The sequence below is a fragment of the Urtica dioica genome, unplaced genomic scaffold (genome assembly GCF_054948205.1).
Source record: "Urtica dioica subsp. dioica isolate 48M unplaced genomic scaffold, U.dioica_male_clone48M_v1_H2 Urtica_dioica_male_H2_contig_69, whole genome shotgun sequence".
Lineage (NCBI taxonomy): Eukaryota > Viridiplantae > Streptophyta > Magnoliopsida > Rosales > Urticaceae > Urtica > Urtica dioica.
Window position 1 is genome coordinate 6,549 of NW_028297259.1, and position 18,452 is coordinate 25,000.

An 18,452-nucleotide genomic window follows, 5' to 3' on the forward strand; every position below is an offset into this window, starting at 1 on the left:
ATTGTTCATAAAGGCTTGGAAAATAAGAGGAAACTACTTCTTTCCAAGGCCAACCCTTCTCCTATAAATATCCCACCTCATTCCTCTCATTTCATTCATTCCACATAAGTTAGAGATTGAGAGCCTCTCTCTCTAGACCTTGTGGCCGACTCCTCTCTCTCTCTCTAGTAAATTTCGTTTTATTGTTTTGGCACCTAGGTCCTCATTTGACCTAGTGCTTAGCTCTGCGACTTCAAGACTCGTTCTTAAGTCGTAGTGTTTAAAAGTGCTCACTCACTAATTCCTTTTATCTTGAGTGATTTAGTGATAGAAACTTTCGTGGTTGCTCGAGTTAACGAGGAAGGAAGAGAGACGTGCTGCGAGGGGAGACGAACGTTGCAACCTTTTTCCAAAAGCTTCTCAACGTTCAAGCATCTAAAAAGGTTAGTAAACTTCTATGCTCATATTAGTTTTTATTTACATGTGCTTGCTCTTTGTCTAGGTTAGTAAAAACTGTTTTACTTAAAAAGGAAAATTTTTAAAATTCCGCCGCTTAACGAAGCGTTAAACTTTTTCTTAAACCCTAGATCAATTCCAACAAAATCATCACAGCCAATTTCTTCAATCTATAATTTGATCTCTACCATCCTATTTTCATATCTACCCATTGTTTGGCTTCACTTCTCTTACGTTGTTCACGCCTTTTCACATAGACTATTTCACAATTTCTTCACTTCTCCCCACTTACCAAAGGAAATATCATCTTTTACCATTGTTCACGCCTTTTCAATATACATACAAAACCCAGTTACTCACTAAGTCGACAAAAAAATTGCAACAATCGCAAAAAAATACCAGTTACCCAGTAACATAATCACGATTATCAGATAATAAAAACAGATAACAAAATCGCAACATTCATTATCAGTATTATCAGATAACAACAATCTACACAATCATCTTAAATAAATCAACCACAACAACAATATCAATGGAAAAAAGGAAAACGAGACTGACCTTGAGCGAGAAACCCTAAATCGAGATCGGGCGAGAGAGAGCGAGAAACTGAGATCTTGGGTGAGCGAGAAATAGAGATCGTGGAGAGAGAGAAACACAGATCGGCCAGCCCACTTTTTGAGCGAGAAAGAAACAGGATCGAGAGAGAGAGAGAGATAGAGCAAGAAGAGGGGCTAGAGTGCGAGAAGAGGCGCACGAGAGAGAGAGAGAGAGAGAGAGAGAGAGAGAGAGAGAGAGAGAGAGCGAAGATGGGTTGGGTTGAGCGAAATCGTGGGTTGGGTTGAGCGACCGAGTGAGAAGAAGAAGATGAAGAGGTGTGAAGTTTTGAGAAAAAAGAGGGAATTGGTTTGGGACAGTTTTTTTTTTTAATGAATTTTGAGGGTATAATAGTCTTTACTCATTGGTCTAGGTACTACATGTGTCAAGTTTTGGGTTTTTGGCTATATTTGGTAAGGGACATTCATTTAGTATTATTAGTGTCAATATCCCAAAAAGAAAAGTGAGTCATTGAGTTACTTATTTAATTGACCAATTTTTTTTTTTTTTTTTTTTTTTGCTAGTTAATCGATTTCTTCAACTATACCAGACACTTCAAGTATTTTTTAAAAAAAGTGCTTTTTCTAACATTAATTATTTCTTCATCGCATCTGCACAACAAATAAAGAAAATGGGTGTTCTACTATCTATGTCTCGATATGTTAAAAAAAAATTATTTTCCCTTTTGGTGTTTGCTTTTATCTTCTTTTCTATGCGACTGGATCTGGATGGACCACTCACCCACTTTTTTGTTTTGCTCCCACGAGCTAAGATGGAAAATTTCCATTTAGAGTAGAAGCATGCGTCAAGTAGAAAAATAATTTTAACGAAAAGGTGTAGCAAAAAAGAATCAATCCAACGCTTTTTAATAATCCTTTTTTGTCTTTTAATGTTACTTGCTTTCAGCTTAAAATCTGTGGGGCTCTAGGATGCTCAAACATCCTTTCCCTTGCCTCACCCGCCTGTACCATCAACAACAAACAAAAATAAAGTTGATTCAATTAATAAATTTAAGATTTCTATAATTATATAGCCAGCCATTGATATCTTTGAAAGATAATGTGCCTTGAAACTTGAAAGTAAGTCTTTTTTGTTTGGTATGTTCTGAAAGCCTCGTAGATTCATGGTATCAGTTATTCATTCCTGTAATTTTAAATTTGCATAATAATCAATGTTTTGATTAATTAGCCACTTATTCTATTAATAATAATTAATTGACAACTTTGCCAAATAATTTCCGCCCCTATTGACAACTAATGGGTGGGAGTTATTTGGAAAAATTGTCAATTAATTATTGTCAACTAATTAACTATAATTAATCAAATGATGACTATGTAGCAAACAATAAGATTGATGTGGTTTGATTGCTTATAAATTTCTAAAGTTAATACGCTCTTCTATTTTTTTTTTCCTTTCTTTCCCTTTTGGAAGTATAAAAAATTTATAATAAAATAGAGGTTTAAAAAAAAAAAAAAAGTTCACCTTGTTTTGCCAATTGGTAAGGGATGTGACGACGACAAGTGATAAAGCTTGAGCGGTTGACCCTGCAAGCAATCCAATCCATATTCCGAACCCTCTCATTTCCATCACGAATCCTAAAACAAGAGCTATCGGAATTCCAAACAAATAGAACGCTCCGAGGTTGACATAAGCCGCCAAATACTGCAAACCACTAGCCCGAGAAACTCCTAAAGTTCTCAAACAACAACCATCAGGTTTTCATCATCGACTTTAAGCTTTGTTTGGAACTCGAAAATAGGAGACAAACGAAATGAATCCCTCGTATTTTTTGGACGAAATAAAAGGGAAAGTAAAATATGATGAAAAATGTATAACTAATAAAGGGATTCCATTTTTCATATAAGACTAAGTGAAGATAAAAATTTAATGTGTCATATGGGGCCAGAGTTTATGTATATTTTCTCACTTTTCTCTCTTCTTTCCCTCTTATTTTCTATGAAACTTTCAAGCAAAACATGTAATTTTGATGTTCCCTCTTATTTTATCTTTAATTATTTTTTTTCTTCCTATTTTCATCTCTTGTATTTTTTGGGTATCAATTCGAGCCTTCAAAGCCAAAATAAAATGGTAGTGTGAATATGTAGTGAAAGTAAACGGACCGCAGAGAACAGCTTGCAATCCATCCATGACGAACGTGAGAGACAACAATGGAGCTATTTTGGCAACATACTCCACGACTTCGACTTCGTTGGTGTAAGTGTACCCGAGAACGTCGCGGAAGAGGAAGAGAGTCAAGCCGATCAAGACTGCCTCCGAGACCGAGAGAACGACTCCTGCGAAGACAGCAGCTTTGGCCGCGAGTGTATTTCCGGCTCCTAGTTCGTTAGAAACGCGGGTGCTAATGAATAAATTTGCAAAGAGCAATCAAAATTAGAGAGGCCTAAATTAAAATATTATTTAAAATGGTTGAATAATATATACCTTGTTGCAGCTCCAATGCCATAGGACACCAAGTGGTGAAGTGATATTATTGTAAAGCTGCTCAACATACAAGAGTACGCAATAAAATGTGTGGATGTTATAGTTAAATAGGCCGTTGAAATTAATAGATTTGTAAAATAGTTAAAAATTTGTCTAAATTAATAAAATTATCAAAATATGCAAGTACTAGGTTTAATAATTTTTTGATCTTATGATTAAATTTTTTGAAAGTGATCAAAATAATATTTTTTTAAAGTGATAAATTGCATATATAAATTGTAAAAAAAAAAATTAATCACAATATAAAAAAAATGACAACTTAATTTGATTATTTTACTGAAAAATTACTATTTTGCTAATCAATTGGTTATATATATACATATATATATATATATATATATATATATATATATATATAAAAGCTATTATTTATTACCAGATCGAAAGCACAGAAGTTTCAAGTTTTGCGTTTGGTAGAGACCCAGAAAGCAAGATCAGCAGCTCGATCGACCACCATTCGAGGCTTCTCGTACAATGCAAAGAAGGAAAAAAGAGAACCCAGAATCAATGTTTGAAATAAAAGTCTAGGTGTTAGAGAATATTAGTAGTTATTATACCAAGACATACAAGCGGACGGAAAAGCGAATCGGAAATACTCTCTCATGCTCAAGAACACATCAACCGTGAACGGGGAACGGGTTTTCTCGCAGACTCTAGAGAACTTGATGTAGAGCGCGAGCGCCGCGATGGACAAGGAATACGTCAAGCCGAGGGAAAAAGCTGCACCGGCGATCCCGAGCTCGAGCTTGAAAACGAGAACCCAACTCACGGGGACGTGGAAACAAAGCGCGAGAAGCGAAGTCGCGAACATAGCCACGGTCAGAGCCTGAGTCTGGAGATACAGAAGCAACGACGTGAGCGTGGCGTAGGAGAAGAGCGCGGGGATGAGGAGCACCGAGTAATTCCCGGCTTGCTTGGAAACTTCGGGGTCTTGGCCCAATAAGACCAGTAGTTTCTCTTCGAATATCCAAAGAAGAGAAACCGGAAAACAGACTAGAGTGAGGCAGATTATGGAACAGTATGTGTAGGTTCCGATTTTCTTGTACTGTTTCGCTCCGTAGGCTTGTCCACACAGTGTTTCCAACGCTCCGGCCATCCCAAACTGTAATGATTTTCATTTCCATGATTTATGTGTCCTCAGAAATTAGTGTGAAATTAAATAAAAAAAAAACACTGATCACAGATATTAAATTATTTGTTTTATTTTATCATGGCCAGAAGAAAGGATATGAACAAAGGCTTATTAAATCTGATAACGACAGAATCATTAACTCGCTAGAAACAAACAGTTGATGATTTGAACTATGGTTTTCTTTCATTTTTTTTTTCTGTTCTTTTTGTGAACACAGTTTTGAGAGATCAGATAAAGAATAAATAAGCTTACGATGACGCTGAGGCCTGTGATATCAGTAAAGGAGTTGGCAATGGCGACACCAGAGAGTGACAGCTGGCCGAGATGACCGGCCATGACGACGGAGACGATCTCGAGGACGTACTGAGACACCGACACGGTCACCATCGGCGCCGCCATGTAGCTCACCATCTTCATCTCCTTCACAAAGCCATTCCACGTCACCTTTGATTGGTTGTCGTCGCTGATCTCTTCTCTCAGTAGTGCTTCTTCCATTGCCGTGTGTAACTTGAACACCTTTTAGAAAGAAAGAAAGAAAGAAGTAAATAAAACTGTGATATGATTATTTGCCAAATTCTGAGATGATTATTTGATGCATTTTCGGCTTATTTAACAATGCAAAAGTATTGGTCAACTAATCTATTGTGTATCTTTATGATATTTCGAAAATAGAAGTAAATCATTGAAATATATCTTCATGATATAATAAAAATGTATGTATGAGAAGTTGAGCACATATAAATTTTTGTTGTTACAACAATCAAAGCTTTTAACGCAAATGCTAGATTCTTCCTCTCGAATTAAATATGGACGATCTACTTAAAAAAATGATAAAAAAATAAAAAAATAAAACACTATCATATCATATAATCGTGTTCCCATATGATCACTGATTCTAATTTGATTCCTCGACTAAATTATATATTTACATAGATATGTTCCCAGCTTATCTCTGATCCTGGTTTGATTCTTCAATTATTGTGAAATTTATTGTAACTAGTCAAGTTTATCATTCTTATTGAGAGAATATTCCAAGTTTCATTTTATTAAGCAAATAGCTCATATTTTCGGCTCAAACCATAACGTCCTTGGTAAATTTGCGAATAAGTTAATTTAATTAACCTACTGGAGTGAGTTAGGTTAATTAATTAACTTATTGGTTGAATATTAGTTTAGGTTCTGATTTTTTTTTAGTAAAATTAATTTACTAAATGATTGAATTTGGAATTAGGTTAATTAATTGAATGTTTTGAATATCAATTGACTTAAGTTATGATTTTTGTAAATTTTTTGTGAATTTCAAATCTTTCACGAATCAGTTAATTAATTAACCTAACTCACTCCAGTCGGTTAATTAAATTAACCGATTCGCGAATTTACAAAGTGTCTCTCCTCAATCCCCTCCATCGCCGTCGATTTCCTCTCCGCCGCCGATTCCTCTCCCCCCGCCGATTTTCGAGTCAATCTGAGCCGTCGATTCTCCGAGCATCGCCTCCGCCGGAGCTCGACGGAATCGACGCCGTCTATGGCGGATCTTGACGGCGTCTATGGCGGATCTTGACGGCGTCTATGGCGGATCTCGCCGGCGACGTTAGGGATCAGCAATGAGGATGGACGACGATTGGCGACGACGCGGCGGCGTGAAATGGATCGGCGGCGATCGGCGGCGTGAAGTGGATCGGTGGCTTGAAATGGACGAAGATGAGAACGAGTTTAGGTTTAGGTTTTGGGAAAATTGAGTTTTGCTCTTATATATGAGGGTAATTTAGGTAGTGAAATATTAATTGGGCTATTAACTTAATTTATTCAAACTTGGGTTATTCTCCTAATATTGGTGGGTTGATTGGGCTAGTATGCTCACTCTCCCATTAATTTACGGCTCCTAATTTAGTGTTAGATTATAACAAAGAGAAATCAACTAAACGTGCTAACATCATGTATAATTTAATATACAACCTAAAATATAAACAATAATGTCATAATATCAAGATTGGACTTTTTTTAATTTCGAAAAAAAATACGTTTGCGCTTTTAATTAGGGATGACAATTTTACCCGTGTATTTACCCGCAAGACCCTACCCGACCCTATCCATCACGCATAGAGTCTTACTCGAATAAATGGGTAATGGGTAGAATATGGCCCGTTAAAAATTCGATAAGTATGGATAGGGTATGATTTTTAAGTACCTTATCCATGACTGTACTCATACCCTACTCGTTTGAAATTATTAATATATTTATGAATTTTAAGCAAATTTTAGTGTACGTATTTATTAAGTATTTTTTAGATTTCTTTATTTTATATTTAAGTATTTTATTAGATTTGTTTAATTTTTATTAATAAATCTAATATTAAATGAGTAAAAAAAATATTTATAGGTTACCATGTACCCTTTAGGGTTTTACAAAAACCCAGACCCATTAAAAATAATGAGTATAGGTAGGGTATGATTTAAAAAAAAAATTGTGGGTATGGTCAGATTTTTAGGACCCTACCCATTGTCATCCCTACTTTCAATAATTCATAGCTTTCTCTTTCACAGGCCAAGTTTTACTCTAAACCCCTTCCGATTTTATCATTTTGTTACTCTTTCAAATCCTTAAAAGTCAATTAGTAGTCACAATTTTCTTATTTTGTCGAATCTAAATTTCGAACCAATGAGGGTTATTAGTCAAATAGAGCGCCATACTCTTAAAAAAATCCCTCCTTTATCTTAGATTTAGGGTTTCAAATACCCAGATTCCTTTTGTCCTCCTTTCCCCCAAGTGTCGGACTTTGCCACGGTTCCTACCGAAGGCGAGGTTACGGCCTGGGAGAGGTTTTGTTTTCTTGTTCTTCTATTTTCTTTAGTTTTCCCTAAAATACAATTCGGTCATATTTAACCCACCTTCCACCGCATGAGGATTTGTGTTTTCCGGCATCTTTCTCTAGGACGTTCGGTGTTTTAGCTTTTGTTTGCGGATTTTCTTTAGGTGATGTGGTGGAGCTTGGTGTCTTCTCTGCCTCAGGTGAACCTCGATCAATGTTCTCTCAGATCCGATCATCCCCGATCTCTAACTCCTTACTGACGTAGCCGTAAATCTCTGACGCTCCTCAATGAAGTTGTGGGAATCTAGCCCTGATTGTTCAGTTATCAATATAATCGTTTTTATTTATTTGTGGTGTTTAGTAGTCAATTTGTTATCATAACTCTTAGTCGTTTCTCTATCATGTTTGTTTTAATTTTTATTGATGATGGATTAGTCGTCTCCACCTTTTCGCTTGAAATAGTCTGTTAGATTTTTGTCTATAAAGACAGAAGAATTTTCTTCATCATGATCGACGAACCACGATTGATTGTATCTATTCACTAACCACGAAAGGCTTATTGAAAGAACATGATATGTGTTCGAAGTTTCGTATGCCTCTTGCTCTTCTTTATTACAAAAGTATGCACAAAATGGACGATGAGTAGCACTTAGAGTTAGATCTTTTTCGACCTAGGTCATCGTTGTATCTTTGTATCAAAAAGTTTCAAATCTGTATTTGTGGGTATTTTACTCATCTTCTAATAGAATGTTGTATGAGCTTTTTCCTATAATGGAAAAATTGTTCAAAATAGTCATTTGAAACTTATTGATTAACAAAATAACCAAAGTTTCAACTTTTTAGCAAAGTAGCCAAATTTACGTTTTCAAAAAAATTTTGATAACCAAGATTAAAATTTTTGACGATTATTATAAGCAATTTATCACTTTAAAACAATTAATCTTGGGGTCAAAAAAAATTTTGAAACCAGATTGCTACACATTTTGGCTATTTCACTATATTAAGACAAACATTGACTACTTTGTATTCATAACTTTAAATTGGCTATTTAGCTACGTCAAATTCCTTAAAGTACAATTATCACATCCTTATATTCCAATGATTTTTATAATATTTATTGAATATTATTGAAGAACACATTTTTATACATAGAAAATTATCATAAAACAATTGTGGAAAATATCGAACAGTAATTTAAATATAATATTTTCAATTAAATAGGATTGAATGAAAGCAGTGATTTTATAATATAAAAAACTGTGTTATTTAATTTTTTTTTCGTATTGTTCAATTTTCCTGAATTAAAATGGAATAATTACTTAGTAACTAGTATACATGTCCCTCGATTTTATTCAATTTTTTTTACAGTAGCATGCTTTGTCCAGTGTCTTATATGTGTTTATAATCAGATCTTATATAAGATTGTTATATAAACTGTCTTATGACATATGATTTTAAAACCACAGCCGCCATATGATTTTCACATATATGCTAGAAGAAGAAAAAAAAATTCATTGTTTTCACCATTTACATATAGTACCATATAGCTTTTTCTTTTATTTACATGATTTTGATTACGTTTAATATGTATCTAAAAATAAACAAATATAATTAGCAAACTAATCATATTTACATTTTTAAATTGTTATATAGCCAACTTTTAATAAATATTCGTACATAACTTTTAATTAATATTTGGTAAATATTATCTTATGAATATTTATTAAAAGTTAATTAAATAATAAATTATACATGTAAATATTACTATACATATACTGGACTTATAAATAAATAAAGGGTAATATAGCTAAATAGCCTCCTATAAATATACAGTTTTGGATATGGCCAACATTCTGTTAATTTTGGGTAAATGGTCAGCCCAATTTATTTACACGTACAAATATACCAAAATGTCCTCATAACCGTTCCCGCCCATACAGGCTACAAAATAAATTAATTAAATCAATATTTCATCTAATAACTACCGCGGTTATTACGCTCTATCTTAATCAATACCAAAGATACACAAATATTCTCTCTCATTCAACCACAAATTCAAAAATCCCAAAAAAAAAAAAAAAGCAGAACCAGATTCATGTCTCCCGAAGTCTCTTCCTCCGCCGAATCCCCTCACCACCACCACCATAACCCCTTGACGGCGAGATCTCCGGTCCACAGACACAACAATTTCGGCTCGACTCCGATCCCGAACGCCTCCGATAACCGCCCTCGATCCTCCTCCGCCAATCGCCGCCGCAGACAGCTCGACATGGAACAAACCCTAGGCGAATCCGATCCTAATTCCACAGCTCCCACTCCTCCTTCGTCGCCGCGAGCTCCGATCGCCTCCTTGGAGGCCAATTAAAAAAACGCCCCTCCCACCAACCTCCGGAAACAGAGGCTCGCGAGGCCGATGAAGGAGAACATCGGAAACCGCCACACTCCGGTCCCGCACCACCCGCCTTCGAAGAAATCCATGGCCCGGCCCGACACTCCTGTGTCGATGCTCTCCGCCAACCTGGACCACTCGATCTCGGTTCCGTCCAGGTTCAGAGCCACGCCTCAGAGACCCAACAACAACGCCGCCGCCTCCGATTCGTCCAGAGGCGTTTGCAGAGGGAAGGGAGATGAGAAGAAGGCGAAGACGACGGCGTTTGACCTGAAGCTTGACGGCTTCGATGCGGCGTCGAAGATAAAGGTGATTAAGGAAGTTAGGTCGTTCACTGATTTGGGGCTGAGAGAGGCCAAAGAGCTTGTTGAGAAAGCTGACAAATACAATGTTAATGGACAATAAATACAAAATTCATTTACAGGTTATTTGTACTGTAAATAAGCTGACAAATCAATTAACGTGAAAATTTCCATTTACACGTCCAGAGTTTCAGGGAATCATCACCATTAATGCCGATATACACAGACCAAAACACACGTCCAGCATAACTAAAATGCAATAACTGCTTTCCAAAAAAAGTTTATTTCGAAAATAAAAACCATTTCGGTACATTTCAAATTTCAAATTAAAACTGCCTCAATTTAAAAATGAATGCGCAATTAATAAGGGCAATTCAGTAACAAAAAAGCAGTTAATTTCCTGCCACGTAGGCGCAATGGCCATTTACAAAAAATTAACCAAACGTTGGCTAAAACACAATTACCACTGTTTTTAAGGCTTATCTGGCCAATTATTTGATAAATAAATGTATTTCGACTTAACAATGATGAAAGGAAAAGTCACAGCTTGCGGATTATCACAAAATTATTGCTACAAATATTTCCAAAACGCAAAATCATATAATTATTGATCATTACATTCATAAAGCTCTCTCATAACCGGACAGATTAGCTCACAAGGTCCTTATCACAAATGTCCTTATCATAAAATAGGTTGATGCTAGCGTGGTTTCATGTGATGATTTAGGAACTCAAAAAAAAAAAAAAACAAACAAACAAACAAAACAAAACAAAAAAACGCGTGTATAAGAAAATACAATAGTCTGGGTATATAAACCTCGGTCAAAACGCTAATTTTTCTTCGAAGAGAAATGGATCTATAAGGAGGAGTTCAAGGATACCATCAAAGAGGGTTGGAGGCAATCGGCGGGAGGCCCTTCGTGTGAGATCTTCTCCGACCTTGGAAAATTATTCGGGAGCTGACCATGTTGGGGTAGGAAAGGTTTCAAAAGCTTCCGAAACAAATTTCCGAGCTGAGAAAGGAGATTGAGAGGAAGAAGTGGGATAGATGGCACATAGATAATGTCTTGCGAATTGCTCTCCTCACTGCGAGACTCAAGAAACTTTTATCTACAGAAGAGATCCACTGGAAGCAACGAACAAGAATAAATTGGCTTACCCACGGAGACAGAAACACGGAGCTTTTTCATGCTCACGCCAACCAGCGTCGCAAGCCATGGGAGACGATGTGGACGACGATATTTTTCTTGAATGGATTCGACCAGTACACCTTGATGATGAATCTCAACAACCCGAGCCACGAGTGGCCTCACAAGCTCGGTCAGAAGGTATTAATGTCCAACGAGTATTGAGTGAAGAGGTGGGTTTAACATCATCCGATGATGACCTTGATGGTCATGATTGTCATGGTGGTGGTGATGGTGGCGGTGGTGGTGTTGGTGTTGGTAGCGGTAGTGGTGGTTGTGGTTATGGTGGTGTGGTGGTGGTCTTCCGTATGATCCTTGGACTATGGAATCGAGATACCAAACTACACAAGATGAGGACCACGGAGCACGCGATCCACTTGAAAGGTACTACTATATTGTGATATGTATTATGTATTTCGATCGATTATCACGCAAATTAGTATGTCTATCAAATCCGAACAACTCTATGACTTTGAGACTGAGCAGTACATTGTTAGCAGACATATGAGAATGGATTTCACCATGTCCTCTACTGATTATGACGTCGATTCCATCACAACTTAATTTAGCTTAATGTCGTTTGATCAAATGTCGTACCAAGGAGGTGAAGGTTCGTATCTATATCCTTACGTATGTCCTTATCCAGTGGACGTGCCTATCCCCATCACTAGTACAATTGATAGCATTAGGTGCGACAAAAGTCGCACCTGAAAGCACCAATGTCGCACCTGAAAGTATCATCAGGTGCGACTTTAGATGCGACAAAATCGCATCTGAAAGTCCGCACCTGATGCTTTTAGGTGCGACTTGTCGCACCTGAAAGTCATCACTATCAGGTGCGACATTTTAGGTACGACTTCACGCACCAAACGTCGCACCTAAATATCTTCCAAAATAAGATATTAAAGCGGAAATTATAGTATCAGATGCGACTAGTCGCATCTGATACCTTCGCGGGAAAAGTATCAGATGCGACTAGTCGCATCTGATAGTAATTCCCCGCTAAATATTTGGCGGGTTACAGTACAATCAGATGCGACTAATCACATCTGATACTTTTCCCGCGAAGGTATCAGATGCGACAAGTCGCATCTGATTGTCTGTAGTTTTTTTTTTTAAATGCTGATTCTAATAGAATCAGCCTATTAATTATTTAAAAAATTATTTAAAAATGAATTAAATAATTTTTTTGTTAAATTAAATAAATAATTTGAATAATATTAATTAGAATAATTATTTAAATAATTTAATAGAAATTCTAATATTAAATTCATAAAATTTGATAATTTACGTTCAATAAATTAAAAAAATTACAATCTATTCTTTTTGTTTCCCTTTTTCACTCGAAGTCTTCAAATTCTGGAATGCACGGCCTCCTCTTCCGCCAGATCTTCCTCGTGCGCCTTGGCGGCCTGGTGCGCTGGAGCTCGAACGATGTCGCTGAAATTCTACCGAACCTGGCGTCTGATCAGCATTTGGCATTGAAGCGGATGGCGGCGTCTGAACATTCGGCATTGAAGCGGATGGCGGCGTCTGAACATTCGGCATTGAAGCGGATGGCGGCGTCTGAACATTCGGCATTGAAGCTGATGGCGGCGTCGTCCCAGGGTGCAGCATCGCGAGGGATGTCTGCATGGGAGACGGATGCTGCTGTGTGTAGGCAAAGAACTGTCGCTGAAACGTCTCCATCTCAGCTCGTTGCTCACGCCTCATCTCTTCCATTGCAGCCTGTTGTGCGGCCAACGCTGCTTGTAGCTCGCTAACCACTGGATCTGGAACGCGCCTCGATGAAGAACCTGAGGACGAGTTGTCGTCCTGAGCCTGAGCCAAGAGATACGAGGATCTCGGGATCGAGGGACCTATCCCGACATAAAAATCTCGACGTTGCCCGAGAACAGTATCCATCGCGTACTGCTCCGCCTGGTCTATGTTAAACGTTTGGCCTGACTCCGCTGCTTGTCGCTGCATATCCTCGACTTGAGTCATAATTCGCGCCTTCAAACATATGTTAAAAAAATTATTAAGATTATCGAAACTTGATTATTAAGTAATTAACACAAGTAACTTACAAATGCTTGTTGCGTCCAAGCTGTCGTCCAATTGCCTTGATCATCTTGATGTTTTTTCTCCCACGTGTTTAATGCCGAGGCCAAAGTCTCATCTTCCCTACTCTGCAGTTCTTATGAAAATATGAGTAATGTATTTATTGCAAAAAAAATATTACAAAATTAGAATAAACTTACGTTCAAATGTCGATGAGCCAAAAAAGAAATCGACCATTGTGTGGACTTCGTTTTCTTGTTCTTTGAATTGTCTCTGTTGCGAGTACACTTTTTCTGCACATATTAAATTGCGTTATAATTCGATTTCATAGAAGATAACATAATTTTTTTGAATTATACATTACCTTCCAATCGTCAGTTGCAAACTCCTCTATCACCTTCTCCCAATCGTCTTTTTGATATCCTTTTGGGATTTCTTTCTTGGCGACATTCATTTGCCCACAACATTTGCCTAAGAAAGTCCCTGATAATCTAGACTTTTGGTTGCGCCTCATTCGCTTTGCATCGCGAATGATAGTCTGGTCAATCTGATGACGAAAGCAATCCGCCGGAAGCAGCTCCTCGGTCTCATCATCCTTGTACACGAAAGTGTACTCAGAATGAAGTGCGCTCATAATATTGCCCAACATCTGGGGCGTCACTTCGTTCCAATCACGAAGTGTGACCGGGATATGGACTTTCACCAAAGCGCCGACGCGGTTGTTGAATACTCCTACCTTTTTTATTGTTTTCCTTACGTCCTGGTAGAAGGTTTGGTTGATTGGGTCATACCTAACAACTTTCGCATCGGGTACCCCAAGCGCTGCTTTTTCCGAAGTAGAGCCGGTTGTTGGTCCCCTTGTTTTCTTAGGACCTTGGGAACCCGGTGTCTCTAGCGGAGACTCATCTCCACCTGCTCCTGAACGGTGTAGCGGAGACTCATCTCCACCTGCATCTGACATCCTGTAGTAAATAAATATTAGTTTTCTGTTTAAAAAAAACGTGGACGGCACCACGGATTTTATTATTAACAAACCTCACATATGGCGGAGGAAAACCGTGGTTACATTATATAGTAAATAAGCATACAAAAAAGATATTACTCATTCATCGTCATCTATGTCTATAATGTTAATATCTTCTTCTATATCGACATCAACATCTTCTCCCTAAAAAATGACCCGTCTCTCATTTTCATCATCGTCTTCTTCATCATCGTGCGATTTCAAACCTGTGAATCATGATCGTGAAAAAAGCTGGTGGAAATATCATCTCAAGCTTACACAAGACCTCGATGATAGACTCTTGCGCATTTTCAATATCTTATACTCTCAAGGTTCTCGAACTTATCAGCTTGAAAAAGTTGCAAAGCTCGGAGATCGTCTGATGTATTTCTTTTGGCACAAAAGGACGAATACCAACAGCCAACAACCTCTGCAAGATCACGTGGCAATCGTGCGACTTCAAACCTGTGAGCTTTCCATCAGCAGTCACATTTTTCTTCAAATTCCCAGTGACCCCATCTGGGAATTTGACAGATTGGAGGAACTCGGTAAATCGTTGCCTCTGATCAAGGGTTAAGGTGTACGATGCTCGTGGTTTGTACCACGAATCCCCTCGTTTTTTCAAGTGGAGAGCGGTCTTGATGCCCAAGTCCATCAAATCAAACCTCGCCTTATATGTGTCGTAGTTCTTCTTTTCTAAGCTGAGCATGAATCCGAGAAGATTCTCGCACACGTTCTTCTCTATGTGCATGAAGTCCATGTTATGCTTCAACTCCAAATCTGACCAGTACGGCAACTCGTAAAAGATGTTTTTCTTGGCCCAATTTAGTTCGCACTCGGCTCGCTTTCGTTTTCTGCCCACGTAGCCAGCATGTTTGCCAGTTGTCGTACAAGACACACTAGCCAACTGAGCGAGTATGTCTTGCGAAGTCAACTTCTCGGGTTTACTGCGTTTCTCGTGGCGATCCTTGTAGTGATCGGTGCTTTTTCTCAATCGATGACGCGTACGCAAGAATCGACGATGGTCGTAGTAGACGATCCTGTTTCTGACTTTCAAAGACGGCGTGTCAAGATTGCACGTCGGGCAAGCGAGATACCCTTGGCCACTCCATCCCGATAAATAGGATCAAGCCGGAAAATCGTTAATCGTCCAGAGTAGCGCGGTACGCAATCGAAACACTTCATCGTTGGCGCCATCTCGAACGCGGAATCCGGTCTCCCACAGTTCTTTCAGCTCTTCGACAACTGGCTGCAAGAACACGTCCATGTTCTTTCCTGGTGAGTGAGGCCCCGGGATCAAAAACGTCAGCATTAAGTACTCTTTCTTCATGCACAACCAAAGCGGCAAATTGTACGTAGTTAGTACCACAGGCCACATGCTGTACGATAGACTCATTTCTCCGAACGGATTGAATCCATCCGCAGCTAGTCCAAGCCGCACGTTTCGAGGCTCTGCAGCAAAGCATGGGTATCTCTCTTCCAGGTTTTTCCACGTCGTACCATCCGCAGGATGTCGTAGAACACCAACTTCCCTGACGCGATCTCTTTTGTGCCACTGCATCAGAAGTGACGTGTGTCAAGACGCGTACAACCGCTTCAATCGATCTTTCAGGGGAAAATATCGCAAAATCTTTTGCGGTATCATTTTCCCAGTTGGCTTCCATCTGCTCTCGTTGCATACTGGGCACACGTCGACTTCCGCGAGATCTTTTCGAAATAGGACACAGTCGTTAATACACGCATCGATCATCTCGTATCCCATGCCAAAACGCTTTAGCTTCGCCTTTGCCTCGTAATGCTTCTCCGGAATTCGATTACCAGCTGGATGAGACTTCTTCAAGAGCTGCAAGAGTTCTGTGAACGACTTGTTCGTCCAATGGTTCGTGACTTTGAGGTGCATCAACGAAACCAAGAACGACAAAGAAGAAAACTCTTTGCATCCAGGGTACAATTCTGCTTCCAACTCGGCGAAGAGGTCTTCCACTTGCTCCTCTGCACGCACCTCGCTCTGAGTCGGCTCCGTAGCATCGTCGAAATCCTCGTGATCCCTGATATCCTCCACAGCACCGTGCAATCCTCCTATTCCTCTCTGATCTTTTCCTCCGATGGAATCTTCTTCATGAGGAAGGACGACACGCTCGAGCTCGCCGTGATGATACCATTTTGTGTAGCCTGGGGTAAACCCCTTGTTCAGCAAATGATTCCTGACAACCCCGATGTCGTGCCATCTCACGTTGTTGCAAGGTTTGCAAGGACACCGATATTTGCCATTTTCGTTAGAGAATCTTCTTGCAGCGCGAATAAACTCGTTAACACCGGTTTTGTATTGCAATGTCACCCGATTATTCTCCGTGATCCAATCTCTACTTGGATTGGACATTTCGCTGAATGAGAGCGAGAAATGAAAGTTTTGAAGAGTTATTGATAAAGGACGACGGAGAACAAAATAAAAGAGAGATTATGAATTGTATGTTATTTTGAGCTCGGATTGAATAAGTTCGGAGTTTTTAGACTAATTGATTCGAAACTCTACCGAAATTTTGGCAGAGTTTCCCCTATTATACTGACAAACCAAAAACCTGCAAAATTATTTAAAAACATATACAAACCATCCAGAACTATCCTACAAATTAGCTCAGCCCTACACCGAACCTCCGTGGTTCGGTCACAACATTTTACAAATGAAAAAGCCAAATAAACAAAATATCACAAACTATCAAAACACTTCACAAACTATTTTTCTTATTTAAACTTACAATTTCATTTCATGTTAAATCAAATGAAACTAATCACAAATTCATTAACTTCATTTTAACCTAAACTTCATGTTAACCTAAACTTCATTTTATACTAAACATGTCACAAAACATCAAAACATGTCACAAAACACAAATAAAACTTAGTTTTAACCTAAACTAATTAAATTATTAAACATGTGACATTATCAATTACAATTACTAATCAATTTCAAAGTAGCGTGTTACAATTACAATTTTAATTTCATTAAATAATTTTAAACTAAATAACCTATTCATGTAATTATTAGACTAATTACAATTCCTAATTGATAAATTACAATAAATCAAAACTAATTAAAACAAAACAAATTTAAACTAAACACTAACCTATACTATATCACAAACTATATCAAAACATGTCAAAAAACAATGAAAACTTAATTTTAACCTAAACTAATCACATTATTAAACAATTGAAGATATCATATTAATACTAATTAAGTTACAATCAATTTAAACTTTTAACCTAATTAAACTAATGGAATTATTAAACTTAACAAAATTACTAAACATGTAAATTATCAAATTAATACTAATTAAGCTACACATATATATACAAATTAATTTCTAACACATATAAACTTAATCTAATTAAAATTACTTAACACCATATACAAATTAATACCTAACAAATATAAACTAAACATACAATATACAATATACTAATTACACATATACAATATACAATAAAATCTATACAATATATATTTACATACAATATATAAACTAATAATACCTAAACAGGAAAAAAAATAAAAAATACTAACCTGGCCGGGACTCTCGGAGAAGGAAGGTCACCCCGTCGATGCGACTAACGGCCCTGCGTCGGAGAGGAACTGGGCTCGGCCGAACAGGGCAGGTTCTGGCTATTGGCTGGGACTCGGAGGACAGGAACTCGGCAGCAGGGGCTGAGCACAGGGCGAGGTCCGGAGGCACGGGACGACGATCGAGGCTGTGAGAGAGGGAGATAAACACTAAGAGAGAGAGCGAGGCAGAGAGGGAGCGAATTCAGTGAGCGGGAGAGAGAGAAATACCGGTTTGGTGGCCGAGGAGCTGCTGGCGGCGGCGGAGGTCCCACCAGTGGCGGAGCGTGGCTGGTGGCGCACCCGGCTTGGTGGAGGAGCTGCTGGCGGCGGCGGAGCGTGGCTGGTGGCGGCGGAGCGTGGCTGGTGGCGCGCGCGGCTTGGTGGAGGAGCTGCTGGTGGCGGCGGAGCGTGGCGAGTGGCGCGCGCGGCTTGGTGGAGGAGCTGCTGG

General features: G+C 38.5%; 2 protein-coding genes across 4 annotated transcripts; one reads left to right on the forward strand and one right to left on the reverse strand.

Annotated features, from left to right (window-relative positions):
- Positions 1 to 1,827: 1,827 nt before the first annotated feature.
- LOC149376147 (protein DETOXIFICATION 8-like) lies at positions 1,828 to 5,435 on the reverse strand. Of its 3 annotated transcripts, XM_089606649.1 has the most exons (8): positions 5,402 to 5,431; positions 4,919 to 5,182; positions 4,092 to 4,636; positions 3,911 to 3,997; positions 3,475 to 3,531; positions 3,153 to 3,391; positions 2,515 to 2,720; positions 1,828 to 1,994 (listed from the first exon to the last, which is right to left on the reverse strand). In XM_089606649.1, exons 2-8 carry the CDS (start codon positions 5,159 to 5,161, stop codon positions 1,935 to 1,937), a joined length of 1,437 nt encoding a protein of 478 aa, XP_089462775.1. In that variant the 5' UTR covers positions 5,162 to 5,182; positions 5,402 to 5,431; the 3' UTR covers positions 1,828 to 1,934. The 3 variants fall into 3 exon arrangements, with proteins under 3 accessions (XP_089462775.1, XP_089462774.1, XP_089462776.1); XM_089606648.1 differs by having other exon boundaries at positions 4,919 to 5,431; XM_089606650.1 differs by lacking the exon at positions 1,828 to 1,994 and having other exon boundaries at positions 2,570 to 2,720; positions 3,153 to 3,368; positions 4,919 to 5,435.
- Positions 5,436 to 9,510: 4,075 nt separating this feature from the next.
- On the forward strand, positions 9,511 to 10,270 carry LOC149376148 (uncharacterized). Its single transcript, XM_089606646.1, has one exon. The coding sequence runs from the start codon at positions 9,890 to 9,892 to the stop codon at positions 10,268 to 10,270; it is 381 nt and encodes a 126-aa protein (XP_089462772.1). The 5' UTR covers positions 9,511 to 9,889.
- The last annotated feature ends 8,182 nt before the right edge of the window (positions 10,271 to 18,452 follow it).

Coding starts and splice junctions, on each gene's coding strand:
- LOC149376147 (XM_089606649.1), bottom strand. CDS start 5,161: ATGGAAGAAGCACTACTGAGAGAAGAGATCAGCGACGACAACCAATCA. Junction 3,998..4,091: donor CCGTCCGCTTGTATGTCTTG/GTATAATAACTA, acceptor TTGTACGAGAAG/CCTCGAATGGTGGTCGATCG. Junction 3,532..3,910: donor ACTTCTGTGCTTTCGATCTG/GTAATAAATAAT, acceptor TATGTTGAGCAG/CTTTACAATAATATCACTTC.
- LOC149376148 (XM_089606646.1), top strand. CDS start 9,890: ATGAAGGAGAACATCGGAAACCGCCACACTCCGGTCCCGCACCACCCG.